At 37.3% G+C, this 20,951-nt stretch overlaps 9 protein-coding genes across 9 annotated transcripts; 3 read left to right on the top strand and 6 right to left on the bottom strand.

Moving 5' to 3' along the window:
• Nucleotides 1-5: 5 nt before the first annotated feature.
• Nucleotides 6-763, bottom strand: GCK72_014666 (uncharacterized protein; the record flags this gene model as incomplete). Its single annotated transcript, XM_053730393.1, has 4 exons — nt 6-260; nt 309-431; nt 478-628; nt 681-763. 4 exons carry the CDS (start codon nt 761-763, stop codon nt 6-8), a joined length of 612 nt encoding a protein of 203 aa, XP_053585165.1.
• A 620-nt stretch (nt 764-1,383) lies between these two features.
• GCK72_014667 (uncharacterized protein) lies at nt 1,384-2,894 on the top strand (the record flags this gene model as incomplete). Its single annotated transcript, XM_003108293.2, has 5 exons — nt 1,384-1,492; nt 1,540-1,868; nt 2,078-2,236; nt 2,289-2,613; nt 2,668-2,894. The coding sequence occupies 5 exons, from the start codon at nt 1,384-1,386 to the stop codon at nt 2,892-2,894; spliced, it is 1,149 nt and encodes a 382-aa protein (XP_003108341.2).
• A 448-nt stretch (nt 2,895-3,342) lies between these two features.
• GCK72_014668 (uncharacterized protein) lies at nt 3,343-6,430 on the bottom strand (the record flags this gene model as incomplete). The annotated part of the gene is made up of 12 exons (XM_053730394.1): nt 3,343-3,983; nt 4,039-4,187; nt 4,233-4,304; nt 4,354-4,618; nt 4,667-4,745; nt 4,792-5,163; nt 5,208-5,384; nt 5,442-5,618; nt 5,664-5,880; nt 5,923-6,075; nt 6,120-6,313; nt 6,362-6,430. 12 exons carry the CDS (start codon nt 6,428-6,430, stop codon nt 3,343-3,345), a joined length of 2,565 nt encoding a protein of 854 aa, XP_053585166.1.
• A 331-nt stretch (nt 6,431-6,761) lies between these two features.
• On the bottom strand, nt 6,762-9,108 carry GCK72_014669 (uncharacterized protein; the record flags this gene model as incomplete). Its single annotated transcript, XM_053730395.1, has 9 exons — nt 6,762-7,308; nt 7,353-7,424; nt 7,474-7,738; nt 7,784-7,862; nt 7,911-8,267; nt 8,320-8,493; nt 8,538-8,708; nt 8,756-8,966; nt 9,011-9,108. 9 exons carry the CDS (start codon nt 9,106-9,108, stop codon nt 6,762-6,764), a joined length of 1,974 nt encoding a protein of 657 aa, XP_053585167.1.
• A 994-nt stretch (nt 9,109-10,102) lies between these two features.
• On the bottom strand, nt 10,103-11,816 carry GCK72_014670 (uncharacterized protein; the record flags this gene model as incomplete). The annotated part of the gene is made up of 4 exons (XM_053730396.1): nt 10,103-10,380; nt 10,429-10,717; nt 10,935-11,069; nt 11,235-11,816. 4 exons carry the CDS (start codon nt 11,814-11,816, stop codon nt 10,103-10,105), a joined length of 1,284 nt encoding a protein of 427 aa, XP_053585168.1.
• A 1,438-nt stretch (nt 11,817-13,254) lies between these two features.
• Nucleotides 13,255-15,732, top strand: GCK72_014671 (uncharacterized protein; the record flags this gene model as incomplete). Its single annotated transcript, XM_053730397.1, has 10 exons — nt 13,255-13,464; nt 13,513-13,581; nt 13,628-13,737; nt 14,339-14,466; nt 14,512-14,867; nt 14,912-15,088; nt 15,134-15,193; nt 15,241-15,496; nt 15,540-15,663; nt 15,708-15,732. 10 exons carry the CDS (start codon nt 13,255-13,257, stop codon nt 15,730-15,732), a joined length of 1,515 nt encoding a protein of 504 aa, XP_053585169.1.
• A 284-nt stretch (nt 15,733-16,016) lies between these two features.
• On the bottom strand, nt 16,017-16,465 carry GCK72_014672 (uncharacterized protein; the record flags this gene model as incomplete). Its single annotated transcript, XM_003108366.1, has 2 exons — nt 16,017-16,267; nt 16,345-16,465. 2 exons carry the CDS (start codon nt 16,463-16,465, stop codon nt 16,017-16,019), a joined length of 372 nt encoding a protein of 123 aa, XP_003108414.1.
• Nucleotides 16,466-16,609: 144 nt separating this feature from the next.
• Nucleotides 16,610-17,541, top strand: GCK72_014673 (uncharacterized protein; the record flags this gene model as incomplete). The annotated part of the gene is made up of 4 exons (XM_053730398.1): nt 16,610-16,692; nt 16,883-17,067; nt 17,125-17,284; nt 17,424-17,541. 4 exons carry the CDS (start codon nt 16,610-16,612, stop codon nt 17,539-17,541), a joined length of 546 nt encoding a protein of 181 aa, XP_053585170.1.
• Nucleotides 17,542-17,602: 61 nt separating this feature from the next.
• Nucleotides 17,603-19,549, bottom strand: GCK72_014674 (uncharacterized protein; the record flags this gene model as incomplete). The annotated part of the gene is made up of 3 exons (XM_003108265.1): nt 17,603-17,821; nt 17,872-18,477; nt 19,334-19,549. 3 exons carry the CDS (start codon nt 19,547-19,549, stop codon nt 17,603-17,605), a joined length of 1,041 nt encoding a protein of 346 aa, XP_003108313.1.
• Between the last annotated feature and the right edge of the window lie 1,402 nt (nt 19,550-20,951).

Consider the following 20,951-nt stretch of genomic DNA (forward strand, 5'->3'; position numbering starts at 1 on the left):
AAAATTCAAGGTTTATTCAAATGATAGAAAATATAATCCATCATTCGCATTTCATATGGTGAAACATGGTGAAAACTAATCATTCTACTGCTAAAATTCTCGTCCTCTTTCATTGCTGGATAGTATGCTAATCGTCGATTGAAAGTGTCTTTGTAAATACCATACTGCTCGATTGGATGAAAATGTTGAATTCTTTCTGAACCATATTCATCTCGAATATCTTCTGGATACACATCCATATGGGCTAGGCATTTTGCAAGCTGAATAATTAATTGATCAAAAATGGCTTCATGACAAAAGAATCTAACCTCCTGATCTTCTTCTGCTCTATGATGATCTGGACATCTATCCGGATCAAGCATCACTTCATTGAATGCTTCCATAGTAGGCCGAGATAGAATGTATGATGACCCATCATTGAAACCTCGAGGCTGAAATAATCCAGGTCACCTAATTACGAATTCGTGATCATCTTACTGTGAAGAAAGCCCACCGCAGTCCCAAATAATGTTGTTTCGAGGACGTATAATTGGCGAGAAGCGTTCGCATATTATGCATGAGTGCGTACGTGTCATCGTCGGCTCGGTAGTACCAGTCATATTTTTTGCCGATCTTATCATGAACATATCTGAGAAATATTTTATCTAGTCGATTTTTAAAAAGGAGATTGAATTACTCACTTAAAAACTCGCCGTATTTTTTCCCATGAGTGATCTCTTGAATTCAAAAGTGGATAGTAGATGTGAGGTATTGAATCGTTCATTTTGGAATCAGTGAAAAACAAAAAGTCATCACAGTGTTGAGCCCAAGTCTCCAATATTGTTTTAGCCTGAATATTGTTTGAGGATAAGAATAGAATGATTCTCGATAGATCAAAATGTTTGACTTTTGAAGTTTTTCTAATGGAGAAAGTTTTTTCCATCGAAACATATAGCAAACTATCGAGAAAAAACCGGTACACATTATAAATTCGGACTGATGAACTGGCACTTCGGAGTAGAAAGTGAAGTACTTTCACTCATTAATTTCTAATTAACATAAATCTGTGTGACGTCATCTGTCCGTAACTCCCGAAACACGGAACAAACAAGTGGATTTTCGCGGAACGTTTTTTTGAAAGAAAATCAATAAGCTTTATTAAAACTTACTCGTGTTTCATGACTCGGTGTGGCTGTATGAATTAAACAGAATATCGTTTGAGGGGCAGCTAATGCTAATGAGATCTGTGAAAGAAAAAAGAAGAAAACACCGATCATTGTGAAGAATGAGTGTGTCTTTTCTCCATAAAAGAAAGAGATTCTCACTGTGCTGCGCATCGATCTTATCTTGAACTTGCAGGGAGTTTGCGTCGGCGACCGGATTGTCCAGGTGGGAACGGAATCCATGGAAGGACAAGACCGGCTACATGCTGTTGAGCTGGTTAAGCAGTGCGGAAATCATGTTCCAATGACAATTGCTCGGCTTGATGGACTCATCAGACATCAGAAAGATGGTGAACAACAAGAATTACAATTAAAATAGCTAAACTTCTTTTTTCAGTATCTGCAGAAATGCTCGCATCTGCTGCCCGTAAGAAGTCATTCAGCTCCTCCTCAGGAGATCTGCTCAATGCTCCGAAAGGTGGAAGTGGACAATCAAGAACACCACCAGCACCCCGAAGAGCTGCCAACCGAAGACAGAGAGCAGTCAGTGATTTTGGAGCAATCGGAGATGCATTACCAACTCTTGATGGTGATAATCTGATTAACATCAAAGCGATTTCGGGACTTCATCTAGATGAATCAGACGAGGAAAAAGGTGAATATCGCTTACCGACGACTTCAATGTATGCTTTCGATCGAGATGACGATTTGCAACAGTCGATAAAGGTATGTGAAGTCTTTCCAAATTCTTTTTGATCTTTGATTCATTTATTGTTTCTCTACCCGTTTTCAGTATCGGAATTAGTTTTAACATTAGAAACTAATGAGTCATTTCGTATGAAAGATTCAGAAAGCAGATATACTTTATTACTTTCATATGAATAACAACTTTTACTAGAAGTTCAAAACACAAAAGTATTTCAAAACATTTACAGGAAACCAAAAAACCAGCCCCGGAACCAAAAACCGGAGAACTTCGAAAATATCGATATGCCAGACGATCAAATCTCGAAATCGCCGAAGAGATTGAAGAAGAGCCGGCTGATTCATCAGATGACGAAGGGCAGATCGATGATTCAAAACGTGTGATTGATGTAAGAACAAAAAACGATTTGAGTATAGTTCTTTCAAAAGTCCTTTGTTCAGGTTGAATTGGATCGGAATGAGAATGGATCTCTCGGCGTTCAAATCGCATCACTCGGCGGTCGCGTATGCATCAAACAGCTGACATCGGAACCAGCTATTTCTCATCCGGACATTCGTGTTGGTGATGTTCTTCTCTACGTAAACGGAATTGCCGTTGAAGGAAAAGTTCATCAAGAAGTTGTTGCAATGCTGAGAGGAGGAGGAGATCGTGTCGTTCTCGGAGTGCAACGACCACCACCACCATATTCGGATCAAGTTAATCCGTCTTCTGCGTCTGCTCCCCTCATCTCGGTTATGCTTCAAAAGAAACCAATGGGTACTCTAGGTATGTTGAATCAACATTTTAAAATTAAATATCAGGCACGATTTGCTTTTATAGGTCTGTCACTTGCTAAAAGAACAATGAGTGACGGTATCTTCATTCGAAATATTGCTCAAGACTCTGCAGCTGCTTACGAAGGAACTCTACGAGTTGGTGATCGTCTTGTTTCACTGGACGGTGAACCAGTCGATGGATTCACTCCAGCTACAATTCTCGTAAAACTGAAACTGGTGCAAGGACCGGTTCAAATTACAGTAACAAGAGATCAGGCTTCAGATCGTTAATCATGACAATCTTCTTCTTACAACAAACTTCAGAAGTTTGTTATAAAATCTAACTATTTTAAAATATTTGTTTTCTATAAAATGTATGTAACTTAATATCAATTAAACTAACACATTATGAATCTATTCCACTCACTCCTCCCCCCAAAATTGATCGTGTCACTCGTTGCCTTATTCCTCCTTTTTCATGTACCTTTTTTCTTACTGTAGGACACTTACAAAATTACGGAAAACTTTCTGAACCTCCGCTCAAAACTGATTAATTATCACTATCGAATTATTGATGACATTTTTCAAACAAATCATTATCCGTTTCTTTTTACTGTTTTCTTTTCGGTGCTCCTTTTGTTATACAAGATTCTGTGATAGAAATTTTAAAAAATTATGTGTTGTGACAGATTTTTATGGATTTAATAAATTTTATTCATATATCTGATACAGTGGACATTTATAAATCCGTAGTTGGTAGAGGAGTTGGAATGGAACGATCGTCTTCTTCTTCGTCTACATAGGGTAAATTAGCTATAACCTCCATTCTTGACTCGACCATTCTCCGTTCCCTTTCCTTCTTCTTTTCCTCTTCAAAGAATTGAGTTATTTCATTTTGTGCTTCTGTCAAAATCGTCTCATCAATCTCTTTTTTTGCGTAAGATTGAATGATTTCTTTCAGTTTTTCCCAGATTTCGTCTGCCTCCATTTTTGACTCGGCCATTATTCGTTCTATTTCCGTATTCTTTTCCTTTTCAAACAATTGAACTATTTTATGTTGTGCTTCTATCAAAATCGTCTCATCAGCCTCTTTGCTCTCGCAAGATTGAATGATTTCTTTCAGTTTCTCCCAGATTTCGTCTGATGATTTTTTCAGAAATTTAACGACTTCGTCTTTATATTTAATACGATTCACAGTTGCACAGGCAGTTCCCCATGGGGATCCTTCAATTTTCTCGACAGTCATCTTCCAAATTGTATAGACAAACGAAATGTACTGAGAACCGATCGTTTTGACAGAAGAAGAATCAATCGCTTGGACAAAAGGAGAATTGACATCGTCCGGAACCGTTTCGACAGATCGACTGCTTCTGATATCATCTGGAAACATGTGACTACAGTATCGTGCGATATTGTGACACGGTGTCATTCTCACCTGTAGCAGCATTTGGCAACGAACTTGAAGACGTTGGATGAGCTGTCTGAGTTGGTTTGTGACATCCACATAATAGAATACTGATCAAGACACGAAATGCAACATAAATCCATGAAAATGGCGGTGGCAAGTACAACTTGGACTCAATTCTGAAAACTAAAATGTACAAAACAAAAGAATTTTCTAAAATTTACTTCGCAAGCTGTTCATATCGAAGATACCCATCATAATACCGACTGTTCTCCGACTCATTTTCGTATTCTTTTCTGAAAAATGAACCATAATTCAGTTACTGTGATATGGTATTCCTCTCACGTTAATTGAGCTGTGAGCAAGTTAATCAGAAGAATTCCAGTCACAAAAATGTAAGCGAACACTAGAAAAGGTATGATAGAACTACGAAAGAGACAACTTGCTTCCGTGTATTCCATATCGAAAAAGTCCAATACGGTTCTGTTGAAATTGCCACATCCATCTAGTTTTCCAAGTCTATCATTGTCTTGAACTTCTCCAAATATTTCAAATTTTCCGATCGAAGTGACTGTGTGGATTATGGTGTTTTCAGAGTTTGTGAATGTTCCTGCAATAAAAAACATTCGTTTACTCTATACTTCTTACTTTAACTTACTTGAAATACTGACATAAACTACTGCTAACACAATCCAAAACAACAAAAATGTCAGGGTGAATACAAAAACAGTTTTAAGCTGAAACAAAATATATAACTAACTGTAGAAACTACAGTATGCTCACCATCTTTTTGATCATGTGAACGAAGAATCCAACTGAATGAAATGAATATAAGTACCGGATGGATGAGACAGTTGCAATAATAAAAAGTGAACAATAAAGAAGTTCGAGAAGTATTGGAACGAGCACCCAACCACCGTGCCAAATATTCAGATCTGTTGGTTTCTTCTTATGGGCGTTCGAGTAATATCCTAATCGGATGGATTCCAGAATGTATAAGGTAACAACTAATATACTTCTCCAGAATGCGAGTTGGTTGTTCTCAGAATATTTCACAAGAAGTCTAGCCCAACTCTTTCGTTTTATTTTCAGTTTCGATCGATCATCATTATTCTTTTTAACTGTTTCTTTCTCGCTTACACTGGTCTCGTAGTTCTGAAATCTAGATGGTTTTATTCTCAGATTTTATAAATACTCACCATATAATCCGTGAATTTGATGGCAGTCATAGTAATTTGAGCGAAGAGAACAGATAAAACAAAGGTCAATGGAAATATATCCTTCCATGATCGAGTTTCTAATTTTCCGTAGTCAGCGTAAATTGGGAAACGGCAGAGCATGTAAGCGAATAAGATGATGTATGCTGTACGAGAAATCTGCAATTTTGCAATTTCAAACTAAAATGAAAATCTGAACTTGATGTCTAATAATACCACATGCATCCATCGTTTATATTTCATACTGAGTCTCCAATTGAAATATTTTTGATGGGTCTGATCATGAGCCTGATCATGAGTGTTTTCGTTAGAAACTAATGTATTTCCTATATTCTTTCGAGAGTTGTATCGTTCTTCCATTAGAATATGACACGGTTTTTGAGAGAGAAACTTCTGAAACTTGTTTCATTAATTTTCCTTAAGCATGAGAATGCTTACCATTGCTTTTGCTTTGTAAGCAATCGCCATTATCTCTTTACTTTTTTCGAATTTACGATTCAAGTAATCTCGGTAAATGGTTATTCCGTTCTGTTCCGAGGTTCCTTCATTCGAAAAATTGCATTCTTCTTGGAGAGCAGCACGAGCCTTGTCATTTCCATCATTCTCACTTGAGAACAAATGATTAATTATTTTACAAGATACTTCCTCCAAGTGTCTGAAATCCACGATTTATCAATGTTTGATTACGGTCACTAACTCTTTCAATTTGAGATATTTATCTTGTTTCAATCCATGTTTATTCTCGTTTTTCAGTAGCAGTTTATGCATTGAATGAGCAGCAAAACACATAACCAGTACGGTATGCAATGGATATTTACATAATGGCAAGAAATTAGTGTTTTTATAAGATCTGAATAAATGTTTCTGAAATCAAAAAAAAGGCGAGAAACTTACTTCCCCGCGTCATTCGAAACTTCCTCAAGTGCGTATTTCTGACCAAAAAACGCAGCCACAATCATAATGAATGCTTTTTGATCTTTTTTGAATAAAATTTCTAATTTTATGTTGAGTTCCTGCAGAAGAATTTCTCGAATTTTATGATAAATCCCATTTTCCGTTGTCAATGTGAGAAATGTCAGGGTTTTAAACTGAAACAAATGTGAGGATTCACTTACTGAAATGCCGATTTTTCTCACCTTTTCCTGATAAAAATTGATGATTTCCATTATCTCGTTCCGCACTACTTGTGGATCCTCAACACTCATTGCAACGAATTCTGAACAAGAGAAAGAAGAATTCTATGAGATGCTTTCATATAAAACTTTGAAATTTCAGATAAGAAAAACGCAAAGTGTATTGTTGTATTCAAACATGGAGTGTCCACTATCATTCGCAAAATTAATAGTGAGGAATAGGGAGTTTACGTTTCCTTATTTCCTCCCAGCTCTCAATTGTTTTCTCTTTCATCAATTTCAATATTTACATAACGAATGACTCAAAGTTTGAATTCAAATGAGGTTCTTCGAATATAAAACTGAAAAGAATTCATAATTTATCATTGTCAAAAAATGAACAGTTCAAAAAATGTTTTAAGATTCAATCAAACGTAGGAATAGATGCTTCGGCACTTGGATCATCATCGGCCGATTGAATTCGCCGAGCCAGCGAGCTCTGATTTCTAATAGAAGATAGATTTCGATGCATCGAGATTTCTCTTCTATCTCGATCAGTTCCAACTCTTGATTGTGATCTTTCTCGTTCTTCTTCTGTCTCGTTGTCTAAAAATTCATCAATTTTCTTCTTCAACAATTTCAAATTTTCCACATTAAACGTTTCGTACGCATTGACCATTTCTTTCAATTTTTCCCAGAGAGGTTTAGGTGGTTTTTTCAAAAAGTTTTTGATTTCTTCTTCAGTTTGATGCTCATCCTTTGAGTCTCTCACTGCTCCCCATGGATATCCCTCCAGATTTCCAATTATATTTTTCCAGATGAATTTCGATGAGTTCGGGAATAAACATTGACAATTACAGCATGTGATCCAATTAAATATTGAGCATATTCCAGTGAAAAGAGCAAAAAGTATTCGAATTAGAACGTAGATTATAGAGAATGGAGGTGGCAAGTACAGCTTTGATTCTATTCTGAAAAAAATAAATCATTCAAATAGTCAGATTTTAACACAAACTTTGCGAGCTGTTCATATTTGAGAAATCCTTTGTAGTATCGACTATTTTCAGATTCTTTCTCGTATTCTTTGCTGAAAAAAATAACTCTTCAACAAGTTTAGATTCAACCCGTCAACTCACGTTAATTGAGCAGTCAGCAAATTAACCAAAAGAATTCCAGTCACAAAAATATAAGTGAAGACCAGAAAAGGCAACATGGAACTTCGGAACAGACAACTTGCTTCCATGTAATCCATATCTAGGAAATCAAAAATCGTTCTATTGAAATGTCCACAATCCGAAATGTTTCCAACTCGATCTTCATCTTGAACTTCTCCAAATATTTCGAATTTTCCTTGTGATGCAACCGTATACAAAATTGTGTTTCTTGATGACATGAATGTTCCTGGATCAAAGATTTAATAGTTGTGAATGATGGATGATGACTTACTTGAAATACTAACATGAATCACCGCCAAAACAAACCAAAATGTGCAGAAAATGAGAACAAACATTCCAACTGTTTTCCACTGAAATTGATTTATATTCAACACTCTTCAAAACATTCTACAACTTACCATTTTCTTAAAAAGATGAACAAAAAACCCGAGTGATTGAACGAAATGAAAGAAACGAAGAGAAGAGATGGTAGCAATTGCAAAAAGAGCACAGTACAGAAGCTCCAAAACAATCGGAACAAGAACCCAACCGCCAAACCACATCTTCACATCTGGAGCTCTATTCTTATTTCTCTCGATTGTCAAAAGTATGAATCGAATTGCTTCCAAAAGTAAAAGTGGAACGACAAGACATATTCTCCATAGAGCGAGTTTATTCGATTTGAAATATGGATGGAGGAGAGTTACACAGTTCTTTTTTTGATATGATTGGTCTGATTCAAGAGGTAAGACTTTTGACTTGAAACAATGGAAACTCTGCAATGATGTGCATGTTTTTCTGATAACTCTATTCAATAGATAGCTATACCAAATAATCGATTGCCTTGATAAATGTCATTGAAACCTGTGCAATGAGAACAGTCAATACGTAAAAGAATGGAATTAATTGAGTCCATGTTCTATCGAGAGCCTCGAAGTCATCATAGACTGGGAATTTGCACAACATGTATGCGAACATTCCAATATAAATTCCCCGGAATACCTGAGAAAACTGATTTTAAAATTAGTTCCTCTCGATAGACTTACTGCATGAAACCACAATTTCATATTGGTATTCACCAATAATTTCTCTTTTTTATTTATTTGAACTCTAATTTTGTATCTTTTCTCATGTCCATCACAACTCCCTATGTCAATTTTTCGACATTCAGTTCGAATTCGAATCAAGTTAAGACAAGGTTTTTGGGAAAGAAACTTCTGAAATTAATTTCAAATCATTTCGAAATGATTGAAATTGGTATTACCATTGCTTTCGCCTTATACGCAACTGTCATAATTTCTTTACTCTTGTCAAACTTCCGATACAAATACTCTTCATACGGGGTCATTATCCTTTCAAGTGCAGGAAATTCAGACTTAAAATCAGCATGTAGTGCTTCTCGAATCTGAATTGCACCCTCCGGCCCACTTGAATTGAAGTTATTCACTATTTCGCAGGCAAGATCTTCAAGTTGTCTGAAATATAAATTTATTCGACTCGTAAATTTGAGGTAGCTTACTCTTTCAAAAGTTGATATTTCTCCTGTTTCAAAGTCTGTCCAAAATCATCTTTCGATATCATTTTTTGCATTGAATGAGCTGCATAACACATCACCATTACTGTGTGCAATGGGTGTTGACAGAACCCCAAGAAATCTTTTTCTGAAAAACTGCAGAAAATTTTTTATTTTAAGCCTCTACTCCTTCAGAAATTTGAAACAAAAAAATCAGTAAAATGAGCGATTTCTGCGAAGTTTTTCAGAAAAATTAGAATTTTCGACTATGTTTTTGAATATCGATAAAAAACTGAAGCGTATGGTCCGAGATTTCCCAACCCTCTTCTTTATTTTCCGGAATATTCAAAGCATATTTCTGACGATAAAAGGCTGCCAAAATCATACTGAATGAATAATAATCATTTACGAATAAGGATTCTGAAAAGTAGGATTTAGATTCAAAATTGAATAACAGACAAACCAATTTCAATGCTCAAACCAATTGACAAAGTTTCTCGAATCTTATGAAAAATAAGTTTTTCGTCTGACATGCTCATGGAAGAAAACATTTTGTACTGAAAGAAGATATCGAAATTCATTCAATTAATTTTCCTACCTTTTCCTCGTAGATTGAAATAATTTCAATGATTCGAAGCCTTGGATCTGATTTGCCCTGGCTTAAATCATTCATTTCAATGGATTCTGGAGGAATCCTGGGTTCAGGAGTTGCAGAGAAAAATGGGCGAGAACTCATTATTGAAAAGAGATGGTTGACTCACGTTTCCGTACTATTTCATTGTTTATCAACAAGAGAAAAACTATGGAAAAGAGGGTGAGAGAGAAATATTTGATAAGGAAGTGTAGACCAAAATGGCAACATTAGGAGAATGAGAAAAGAGTTTCTTGTGTGAAGAAATGTTCAAATATATTATATTTTAAGATTTTTAAGACGGTGTCAAAGCCGACTTTTAAATATAAAAATAGTTGTGTTGTTCTCATTTGACTCTTCAAGAAATGGCACAGTATTCACTCCAATCTTTTATTAAACTGAAATTTTACATGAAGAAATTATTAGTGAAACTGAGAAGATACTGAAAACTAATTGAATGAACTAATTCAGAAAACAAACGAGAACAAGATAACGACAAAGTAGAGAACAGTGGATAAAGCAAAAATGACGTGGTTGAGAGCATGAGCGAATGCAGCGTATTGAAGACTTGTGTCCTCGTGTTTCGAACTCTTTGGAATTGGGAGAAGTTTATTGACGAGTCCAGCGAACTGAGAAACTCCGTGTGGTGGTGGAATTTCAACTTGAGAAGTTGCCATTCGTTCGAGAACAAGGGAAACGACGAAGAGAATTGCAGTCATTACCATGTTGAAACCAGCGAATTTCACTGAAAAATTGAAGTGTTTTGAGGAAAGATTCATGAGAGAAAACTGACGGATTGTTGGAGTATGTGCAGTGAATGATGGAAGACGCTGTGAGACCAGAATCAAGGAAAGAATCTGAGCAACGACCGAGAATCCGAGAAGAATTGGTTGGGTCTTTGACAGTTGGAAGAATACTGCAGAAAGAGTGAAAAGAGAAGTGATTAGAGCTGGAAGCAACATTTCAGAAGTGAAATAGACTGCATTTCTTCTCAATGAAATACAAATTTCCCCATTATCAGCTTGAACGTCGAATGGATTACGACGAGGATCCGAAAGTTGTTCGACAGTGTATGGAGACTCCTGAAATTATTCTAGGTTATTAGAAAATAGGAACCAATTCAATAAGCAAAAAAGAGGAGAAGCAAATTAATAATTCTACGTTTATTTGCTATGCAAAAAGCAGAAGCGTCACTCATAAAACTTGCCAATCCGTTCGGTCCAACTCCACCATTATCCGGAGAATGGGTGATAGACTAGATGAGAATTCAGATAGAAGAAATAGGGTTAAGAGACTTACAACAACTTCAACATCTTCAATTTTCCACCCAGATACAAATGGATCAGTCGTCGCTTCTCTTTCCTTGTTTTTCACTCCTTCAGCAACTGTGAAGTGAACGGCAAGAAGACGTTTGTCGTCGAATTTGTAGCATACCTGGAATCAAGAATGAATATTGGTTTCTGGGAAACTGGATCTAATAATTTCAGTTTTTCGTCAAAAACACAATTTCCTAATATTAGAAGTCATATAAAAATTATTTTGTCAGTTTTGGAATCTTTCAGTTCCCTATTTTTTGATTCTACTTTTCTAAAAACTCACTCTCTGGAGATCATTTGGATAATCTTCATATTGGAATCTGAATGGAGTTGTGAATGAGAAATCAGACCACAAATAGATCTGTCCTGTATAATTAGCTGCGAGAACTTTCGAAGTAACTTGTCCAGGATTCGAAGTAGATCCTCCATTGATTTGAACAATATTTGGAGTCCAAATTTGAATCCAGTAGAAGTTTAACCAACTGAGACCCCACTGCTCCTTATCCCAAGAGACCATTGTGTCGTTCCAGCTGAGTACAAAACGACCGAATACTTTTACATTTTGTCTTCTCTCGTCTATTTCTACATTATTAATTCGAACACTTTCAACACGAACAACTCTTGTTTTGTTATCTGTCGCATTCTGATACGTCGTCTGAATATGTGTTCGTAGTTTCCATGCACGATCTCCTCCCTGACACGAATGACATGATTTTCTGCAATTGGCCATCATCCAAACGGCATTCGTCGAGCATTCTCCAGTGGCTGCCCACTCTGTACATTTCGGATCAGCGTCTTCACATCCAGCAGCAGCCGCCCAGGCGACTGCCACAAGTGACGTTGAAAGAATGAGAAGCCGAAGCATCTGAAAAGAACTTCTTCTTTTTGAGTGAAAAAAAAATGGAGGAATGAAAAGAAAAGAAAAGGAAATTATGAATAATTGATGAAACACGAACACACAATAAATGGGAGTCAATGGCAACTGAATATGAGTAGGCAGGAAGGTAGAAGACCGACAACGTCTTTTTTCTCAACTTTTTGTTTGTTGCTTGCTGTTGTGTAAAATGAGAATTCGAAAAACTGTTTCATCGTTTTCTATTTTTTAATTTCATTTCTTCTTCTTCTCTCATTTTAAACTTCTCTTTGTGGAACTGACCTTCCTGAATCACCTGATAATGGTTTGTGTAATAATGTGACCTATCATTCCAATATAAATTTGAAATTAAAAAAAGAAGGAAAGGTAATAATAGAAAAATGGAATTGTCCATAGTCAAATCAAAAGTGCGAAGCATGCAAAATGACTAGGCGACTCGCGAAAAAAGAAACAATAAAAGAAAAAAGAGACCCGTCCCTCCTTCTGTCTTCCTCCCCTACCAACCAAGTGCTTCTTATCCGAAACGGGTTCCGGCCCGGTCTGGAGACGAGGCTAGTTAGCCATCGTCCTCCGCCTTCTCATCGAATCTCGTCGTTGACTGACGACGTAACAGGTCTGTTCTTGTGAAGAAAAAAGATAATGATAAGAGACAATAAAGAGGTCCTGTTCCTCCTCATGGATAATGATAATGCGCGGGAAAATACACCTAGCCTCGAAAAACCGACAAAAGGAAGATTTGATTGAGACTCATTGATCAAATCATTACGAGATTCGTCACGAGAAGATTATCATTTAGAGGATTTGGACTATGATAATAAATTATGAAAACTTGATTCTGGGAAATAGAGATCTTTGATGAACTTTGGCCACAGCTGCAATTTCAGTAGGAAAATACCCATATTATGACAGAGTATTCAGGATTAGTTCAATATTGTCACACTGCTTAATAACTTAAGAAGAGATGTCCCTGAAAACTTGCTACTTTGATCCAAAGAGTTAAGGGGGGTTTGTTACCAAAAATTGACGCTCGTCGGTTCAAAAACGCTACCGGTTGAGGGAAAAAGTGGGGCTGCCGGAGCTGGTAATCAAAGTGATTCAATTAGCATTTCAACATCAAATCATGAACTGCCCTATTCCAAAACACTTCAGAATTGTAACAACAAAATGGAAACGAAGAAGCTTAAATCTTTTAGTTACAGTAGTCCCTATATTCATCCAAGATTTGAATTTTTTGTTAAAAAAACCTCATGTTCTCCTTGACGGACAAAAATAGACTATTTTAATAAAACATTAAACATCTTCTCAATCTCAATTCTGTTCTTACCTAGAAAAAAATAATTTCCGTGTCTACTGGTCACCAAAACACTCGTTCAAAACTTCCCTTTTCCAACCAGTTTCTCTGTTTTTCAATCGATTAATTCTTAGGTGAATGGGCTGTCAAGTGTCAACCGATGGCAGCCAATTCGAGAGATCAGACTATGATAAACTATGGAAACGAATGAATTCTCTATCGGAACCGAGTGGAAAAGGAGCACAGAGAAAGAAGAAAAAGCAGAGCAGTGGATGGAAAATTTGGAGAATTCTTGTAGTTTCCACGTATAAGGATTTTAGAAACGAGAGACGGGCGGTGTTGGATTTGGTGAGTTTTTGCAGAGATTTGAGATGTGAAAAGAATAAGAAATTCCAGATTGAGAACAAGTTACAACCAATTGCAAGTGAGAAACAAGTGATACTTCAAGTAGAAGATTTCAGTTGGGTGAGTAGGAATAAAAATCAAATAAACCATAAATAAAACGATTCAGGGATCAAAGGCACATATTGAAGACGCTTCTTGCTTGTATCTAATCGAACAATTATGTCGAGAAGCTTCTTCATCGTCGTCTTCTTTTTCATTCTATTTGCACTTCCTTGGGTAAGATAATGATGGCTGATCAACTGGCTGATTGAGTGCCGTTTCTGACCAAGATGAGGTGGATTCGGCAAGAAAATAGAGAGAAAAGATGGGTACAAAACCAGTTGGACAGCCGTTCGACACGACCAATGGCTGTGCGGAAATGTTTTGTTCGGAGGGGGGAAAAGAATAAAGAAAGAGAAGGGCGATGGCGTTTAGGATGATGATTTGAGGGACACAAAAAATGATTATGATTATCGGATGAATGCTGGTGGTGGAAAACAATGAGAATGAGATGAGAATAACAATTATGTTTTCTGGATCATGATTTTCTACGGAAGATGGAATTAATATTATGAGCGGTATCCGGTTAGGGATGAGAATTTATTTTATAGCATTTGCTCAAAAAAAGAAGGTTCACATTTCAAAGTTCAGAAATCGTAACAGTGAAAATGTGAAACCTTCAGTACCGTACATATCGAGGAGAAATTCAATCATCAATTTTCTAGTTGACACTTTAGGAAAGAGAAAATATGCTATATTCAGCTGAAAAGCGAAAAACTAAAATATATTTTACTGGTATTCAACTAACTGGATTCAGTGCAACAAAATCGAATTTCAGAGAATGCGCTGGATACATAATCGACCACACTTTCACCGATGAATCGTTCCTTCGTCAGCATGGAATCTCGAAAGAACAGTCTTATTCTGAAGTTTTTCTTCAGCTAGCTGGCCTTCAGAATCCAAACGGTCAGTTCTCGTCTTCTCTCACAATATCGAACTCTGTGATTTCAGCACTTTTCCTCTACCGAAACCCAAGTTTCCATCAAGAACTTCCATTCAATGTGACCAATTTCATTGACTCTCCAGTCAACAGAGAACGAGCAAAGTATCTGACAACAATGGTTAAAGGAGAAGTGAATTCATCCAAATTTATCGAGTACTCTGTGAGAACTTCTGGAATTAATAACACCCATTTCAAACATATTTTGTTTGATGATTTGAGTGGAGCGATCAATCCAATTGAGAATTCAATTATGAAATGTTTGGATGATTCACCTGATTCTGAATCCACATCCATTCCAACAGCTGATGATTTTCTGAAAGAATTCTATTCGGAAGTCAAAGTTGACCAGTCAATTTTGGCTAAAGTGAGTCTGGGCCTTTTGAGATTTTAATTGTATTTGATGTTCAGGTTGAAGCAAATCTGAGATCCAAAAAATCCATATTGTTGGTTGGAGAGTATTGCACTGGAAAGACTTCGATTCTCCATCGGATTCAAAAGAAATTCGGAGAATCTGTGTTGGTGCAAGCGACAGAAAAAATGAGTTTAGTGGAGTTGAGAAGGGCGATCGATTCAAAATCAAAAGTAGTAAGATAACTTTTTCAAATGAAATCTCAACTGTATGAATTTCAGATATTACATGATATAGATTATAAACTGGTTAGGTATTTGTTGGTGGATGATGTTCATTTGGTCAGTTTTCTTTTTTTGATTCTAAGAAATCAATTTTCCATTCTTAGGCATCAAAAGAAGCCCAACAGTATCTGGCTGGAAACGAAGAACTGGTTATACTTGCAACAAGTAGAAAAAAGAAAATTGATGTCGAAATGGATCGTTTGATTATTCCACATCCGGACCCTGAAGAAATTCTAGAGAATTTATCGTTTTGGTTGAATGGAGGAGTAAAAGAAAAAAGTGGTGTTCCTTCAGTAAAGGCATCGAATATTCTGAAAATGTCACAACAAAAACGGAGAAGGAGTTTGGGAAATTTAGAAGGTTGGAGTGTATATAGGTTGAACTGTATTCATGATTGATTCAGATGGGCACCAACCAGATGAAAATATCGGTTGGAATGGTTTGAAGTGCCGAGTGATTGGAACACTTGGAAGGATTGGAAGTTCTGATGAAAAGTGTGCACAACTTGCACAATTATCCACGCTGAGGTGAGTACGAGTTAGGACTTAAACTTCAGATATCCTGGTTTTAGATGGTTCCAGCCAGATCAAAACTAGAATTAGTTTACTGCATTTTCCGAGTAAAAAATTGTGTCTTCTTGTAAAAACTATGGCAGTTCCGACTCGTGAAAAATCATAGACCATTGAATTCCTGCTAGTTTTCTCGAACTTGTTGCCTGAACTGTTTCTGAACTTTCATTTTAAAAATTATCTATGAATATTTTTGAGATTTTTATACCTTATTGTGAGGTTCCAAACACATTTGATGTAGTTCATTTATTACATAAATATTTACATAAAGCAAGTTGTCAATTGATCAGTCATAAAAATTTGTGAATTTCTTATCCGAGGATTCCTCCAACAAGTCCTCCGACTCCTGGTTGAACTCCAACTCCAACATTTCCATAAGCTCCACGTCCTCCTCCATATCCTCCTTGATTTCCATATCCTCCCTGGTTCCCGTAATATCCTTGATTACCGTATCCCTGACCTCCATATCCTCCTTGATTACCATAATATCCTTGGTTTCCGTATCCATTATTACCGTAGCCGTTTCCATATCCACGACCTCCATATCCTCCACCGTTCACATCTGGAAATTGTTCACATGTTTCTTGTTTTTTCAAATTACAAGACTAAAATAATGGAGAAAAGAAGAAATCAACTCACTGGCTCCAACTCTCGCAGGTCCCACACCAAGTCCAAGTCCAGAATTAACTCCCCATTGAGCAGCCACAATAGCCACGAGTCCAAGGAAAACGAAGATTTTACGAAGAGAAGAAGAAGACATTTCGAATCAAAAGTAGATCGACTTGTTGTGTTTTCATTATCCACCTCCTTCACTGTTTTTATATTGTTCTTCCTCTTATCATTCTTAGTTTTTGATTCTGACGTCTTCTCTCTCCGTCTCTTCGTCTTCTATTCTATTTTCTGAATGTTCGGGGAATGCCCAATGATCATATCCCGTAAGGGATCGCATGATCTATTTAGTTTGACGACGAGGGCAAAGGTTTTCTGGTTCGTATTGGTGACGTCTTCTGAATCCACTGAAGAAGGAGGAGGCGTCAGACGCCGCCGCTGACGTGTTGTTTGTTTCATTTGATAGTCTGAAGATCAGAATAACCCAATGATCGATATCACTGTGACTTGATAGTAGAAACAAAACAAATTGTACAAATCACACAGAAAACAAATCAGAATGTTTCAGTGTCGTCGAAGCGGATATTTGTTTGATGGAATCAGATGGAAAAGGACATCTTCTCATCGCGACTCTTTGTTTTTTGACGATTGTGGAGTCTGGGTTGAATGAAATGGAATTGAGAAGTTTATTGGTTTTGGAATACAACTTGTTGCCGATTGGAATACGAAGAAACTATCGGAATTTGCCATTTGGTTCGGAGAAAAGAAACGAGAAAACATAGAGTAGAGAACATTATTTTAAATTTTCAGACTACTGTCCAGATGAATTCGGAACAACTTCTTGTATTCAAATGCCTCCATTGAGATGGTATTATGTTCTTCATAGACTCTCTCATATTCTGATGAAAGTTGACTCTGATAGCAATCATTTTATACTTCCATCTGCTTGTCGGAGAGTCGTCACCAAAAAGTGAGTTTTTTGTGAACTGGAAACTCTATAGGTTACTCCTATTCCCTTTGCTCACCGGAGAAAAAAAACTGAGCTAGACTATCGACTTCCCTCATAAGATGTCCCAATCCTCCAAAACTTAATTCAAATTTAATTTCAGATTTCTGAAGCATCCCCATAACGTTGACCATTTCAAGAAACATCTGAAAACCTTTTTGACTGTTTTCTCATCTCGAGAATGGAATCGAAACCGAATAATTGGAAGTTTCATTAGCTAATAATTTGTAAACCTTCTTAATTTTCACCGAATGAAATAAAAAGTATGAGATAAGACATCAATTAAACAAGTATCTGTTTTACAACATTCTTGAATGCATTATTCTGTTTCTGAATCAACGAAACCAGCTCTTCAAACGTATCGAACACACAATCGTTGTATTTCGAGGACACTTCCATGAACGGAACTCCCAAATTTCTCGCCAGTTGTTGACCCTCGAACGAAGTGACAACTCTCTTTCCTCTCATATCTTTCTTCGATCCAACAAGTACGATTGGTTGCTGAAAGTAGATCAGATATTGATTGAATCCTGAGTGGTCATGTCACTTACATTATGCTCTCTACTCTGTTCCAATTTCTTGAAGATCTCAGCGGCATGATAGAAGGATTGTCTGTCAACAACCGAATACATGATAATAATACCATTCGATGCGACACATGCTCTCTCAATTGTCATTCCATCAACAATCTCAACCATATATGCATCGGCATCTTCTGATTCATTGTGCATATCTGGGAACATCACTTCATTCCCATTTTGGACCATTGTGAAGCATGTCTTTCCGACTTTAGCAGACCCGAGTACAGCGATTCGACAGTCTTGGATTGGTCCGTCATCCCACTTCCTGGATCCACGAGTACTCACATCCTTCTCAATTTGATTCCATCGAAAAGTTCTCATATTTCTGAGCAGATGATCGAGGGCAAGGTTCGGAACAGGGCCAGCACGAGATGGCGGTGAACGACAGACAGGGCACTTTGGAGTACGATACATAACGATTCCATTCGATCCGGGGAGGGTTGATGGGGCACGATGACTGATTCCCATTCGAGGACGTTGACGATTCAGATGAGATGTTGTGACTGGAGGAGCAGAGAAGAGTAGTTGATTGCAACATATTAGGCATAATGAGTGTCCACATTGAAGACTGATTGGCTGAAAAAGTTAAGTAATACAGTATGGAAGAGTACTTGAAATGCAATTGCATCGGATTGAGGATGGAAATATGAGAATATGTATAAAAAACAGCTGTCTGGGATGAGGAGATACTTGACTCTCCTCACCTGTTGCCTATCGGCAGTCGTTCAAATTGCCGGAAATATTCCGAGAGAACCCCCAATTATCTTTCATTCCCAAACTCAAATCTAAACTTTTCCGAAGGTTTTTTTTAAAGAATCCAGCTATTCAGAGACAATGCGCCATTATGTTTTTTTACCCCAGCCACCAACCGGTTTCCTCCAATTTTCTATCTTTTCGCTTACAGGTCACGCACGAGTGGTAATGCAACTGAACTCGATTTCTGCCCGTTTGGGAATGTGTGGCTACTGTAATTGCATGTTTGCTCAAAGAATAATATAGACAGAAGGAAAGAAAAAAATAGAACTAACAACTGCTAATCTGAAGTTATGCAATTCATTGCGCCATCGTGTTCTTCCCTTTTTCTATATTGACCAATTTATTTTTCGATTGCGTTTCCATTCTAACAGAATTGTTCTAATTGCAGGTGCTTTTTGTGAGGAAACATATGAATTGGACCCCCTTGGTATCAAATAACTAAAGGATGAGGTTGTAACTCAGCTGGATATCGAGTCGGATAGTCACTTTGATGATGGTTGACACACCTTACTATAGGTCATAAGAGAACCGATTAGACTCTTTTTGAGTGGGTGCCGTAAGACAAACAATCAGGTAATTTATGGGTGATACTGTACTTTTTAATAGTTTGTTCTATCTACAAATGATAACGATTCTTTGTTCTCTTTTGATGATTTAGTGTTTTGTTTACACTTACCTGTTCGAAAATTTGAAGGCAATGAGGGCAAACTCCAACTGGAAGTGAAGAGAGATCTTCTGATTCTGCGGATGCATCGACGAGAGGTTTAAGATCTTGTTCGAAGAATGAAGGAACAGCGGATTCGTCTTCGGAACAAGAGGATGAGCATGATGATGCTACACTGTAGTAATCAGAATGGGATTGACGGCTTGGACATTTTGTGGCGATCATCATTGAGCTGGAATATTTCAGAGGTTTATAATGTTGCAAAGGATAAACTCCGAGAAAAATAGACACAAAAGTTGAGTGAAACAGATTGAAAATTATAAGTAGGCCAAAAAAGCGTCCAAACTAATATATTTTGGTTAGAAACAGAACGGAAGAAATCGGGAGTAGGTTTTATACCGCGAAGCGCAGCCGCTAGCGTTTTTTATCCACGCATAGATAAGATGATCATGGGCTTGAATAAGGAGAAAGCTTCCAATAAATGATTGTGAATGAATGACTACCGTAATTTACGAGAAATTCTAATCGGACAATAAGAGTTTTGAAAACACACTTTTAGGATCTTGAAAAATTGAAAACTGAAGAAGCCTAACTTTTATCAGCCAATGAACTTAACACCGGAGTACCAAATCAATCGAAAACTTAACAAAAGAAAATCAAGAATAATACGTGGTAAAACGAGCTATCAGATGAGTGTGAAGGGCGGGTGTCCGGAGGGGAGGAAGGAGGTACAAAGGGGGCGGAGCCTACCTGGCACCAACCGTTTCTTCTTTCCTCTGGAGGTAGAAAAAGAGAAGTTGAATAGAGTCAATGACCGCAAAAAGTATTACTCTATGTATTATGCCGATTGGCTTCTGACGACTTCTTTTGCTAATTAGGATTTAGAGGTGTGTGCTCAAAAGATTCACTAAAAAGGATGGCAAATAGAGTGGAAGGTGGTAGAAGAGTTCAAAAAAGGACAAAAAGATGACGGAAAGAATATGAATCAGTGATGAGACTCTTGTCGCTTCCGCCTTTTTGTTCCCTTTGTGACTCAAAGGGACCGGAAAAGGGAAAGAAAAGGAGGAGCGACACTGGCTCCCTCACTCATAAAATATATTTGAATTTGATGAAAGCATTGCGTTTATGTAGTGAGAAGAAGAAGAGGAAGAAGAAGACGTATTGACAGGAACATTTGCATATTTTCTCGTTCCCTCTTTGATCTTTATCGGTTTTTCCGAATGTTTTGGGAAGGAGAATCCAGGATGAAAAGAGACACGATCGGTCACCTAATTATAAACAAATCGGTTGAATGCATTCAGAAGTGCCCAAAGGGAAAAATGAGAAGGACCGGTGTGGCGGCGGTAGAATGTTCCCTCAGCTCAAGGTGCTCTCGGACAGATGATTGTGATGTTATCGTAGAGGAAGGCAGATGCAATTGGTCAGATTGTATCAGGCAATTGAACGACAGGATTACGGTTTCGAGATGGTTTAGCGGAAGAGGAAAAAGGCAGGTAACGGAAGGAATACGGTGGGAATTGATTGGCTCGAGGGTATTTATTCAAGATGAGTTGTTGAAAGTTTTGCTTTTTGAAACTGTTGCTCTGTTGAATTTATAGATACTGCAAGTTTGCCCCGCCAGGGCCGCCCC

Source organism: Caenorhabditis remanei, chromosome IV, assembly GCF_010183535.1.
Source record: "Caenorhabditis remanei strain PX506 chromosome IV, whole genome shotgun sequence".
Lineage (NCBI taxonomy): Eukaryota > Metazoa > Nematoda > Chromadorea > Rhabditida > Rhabditidae > Caenorhabditis > Caenorhabditis remanei.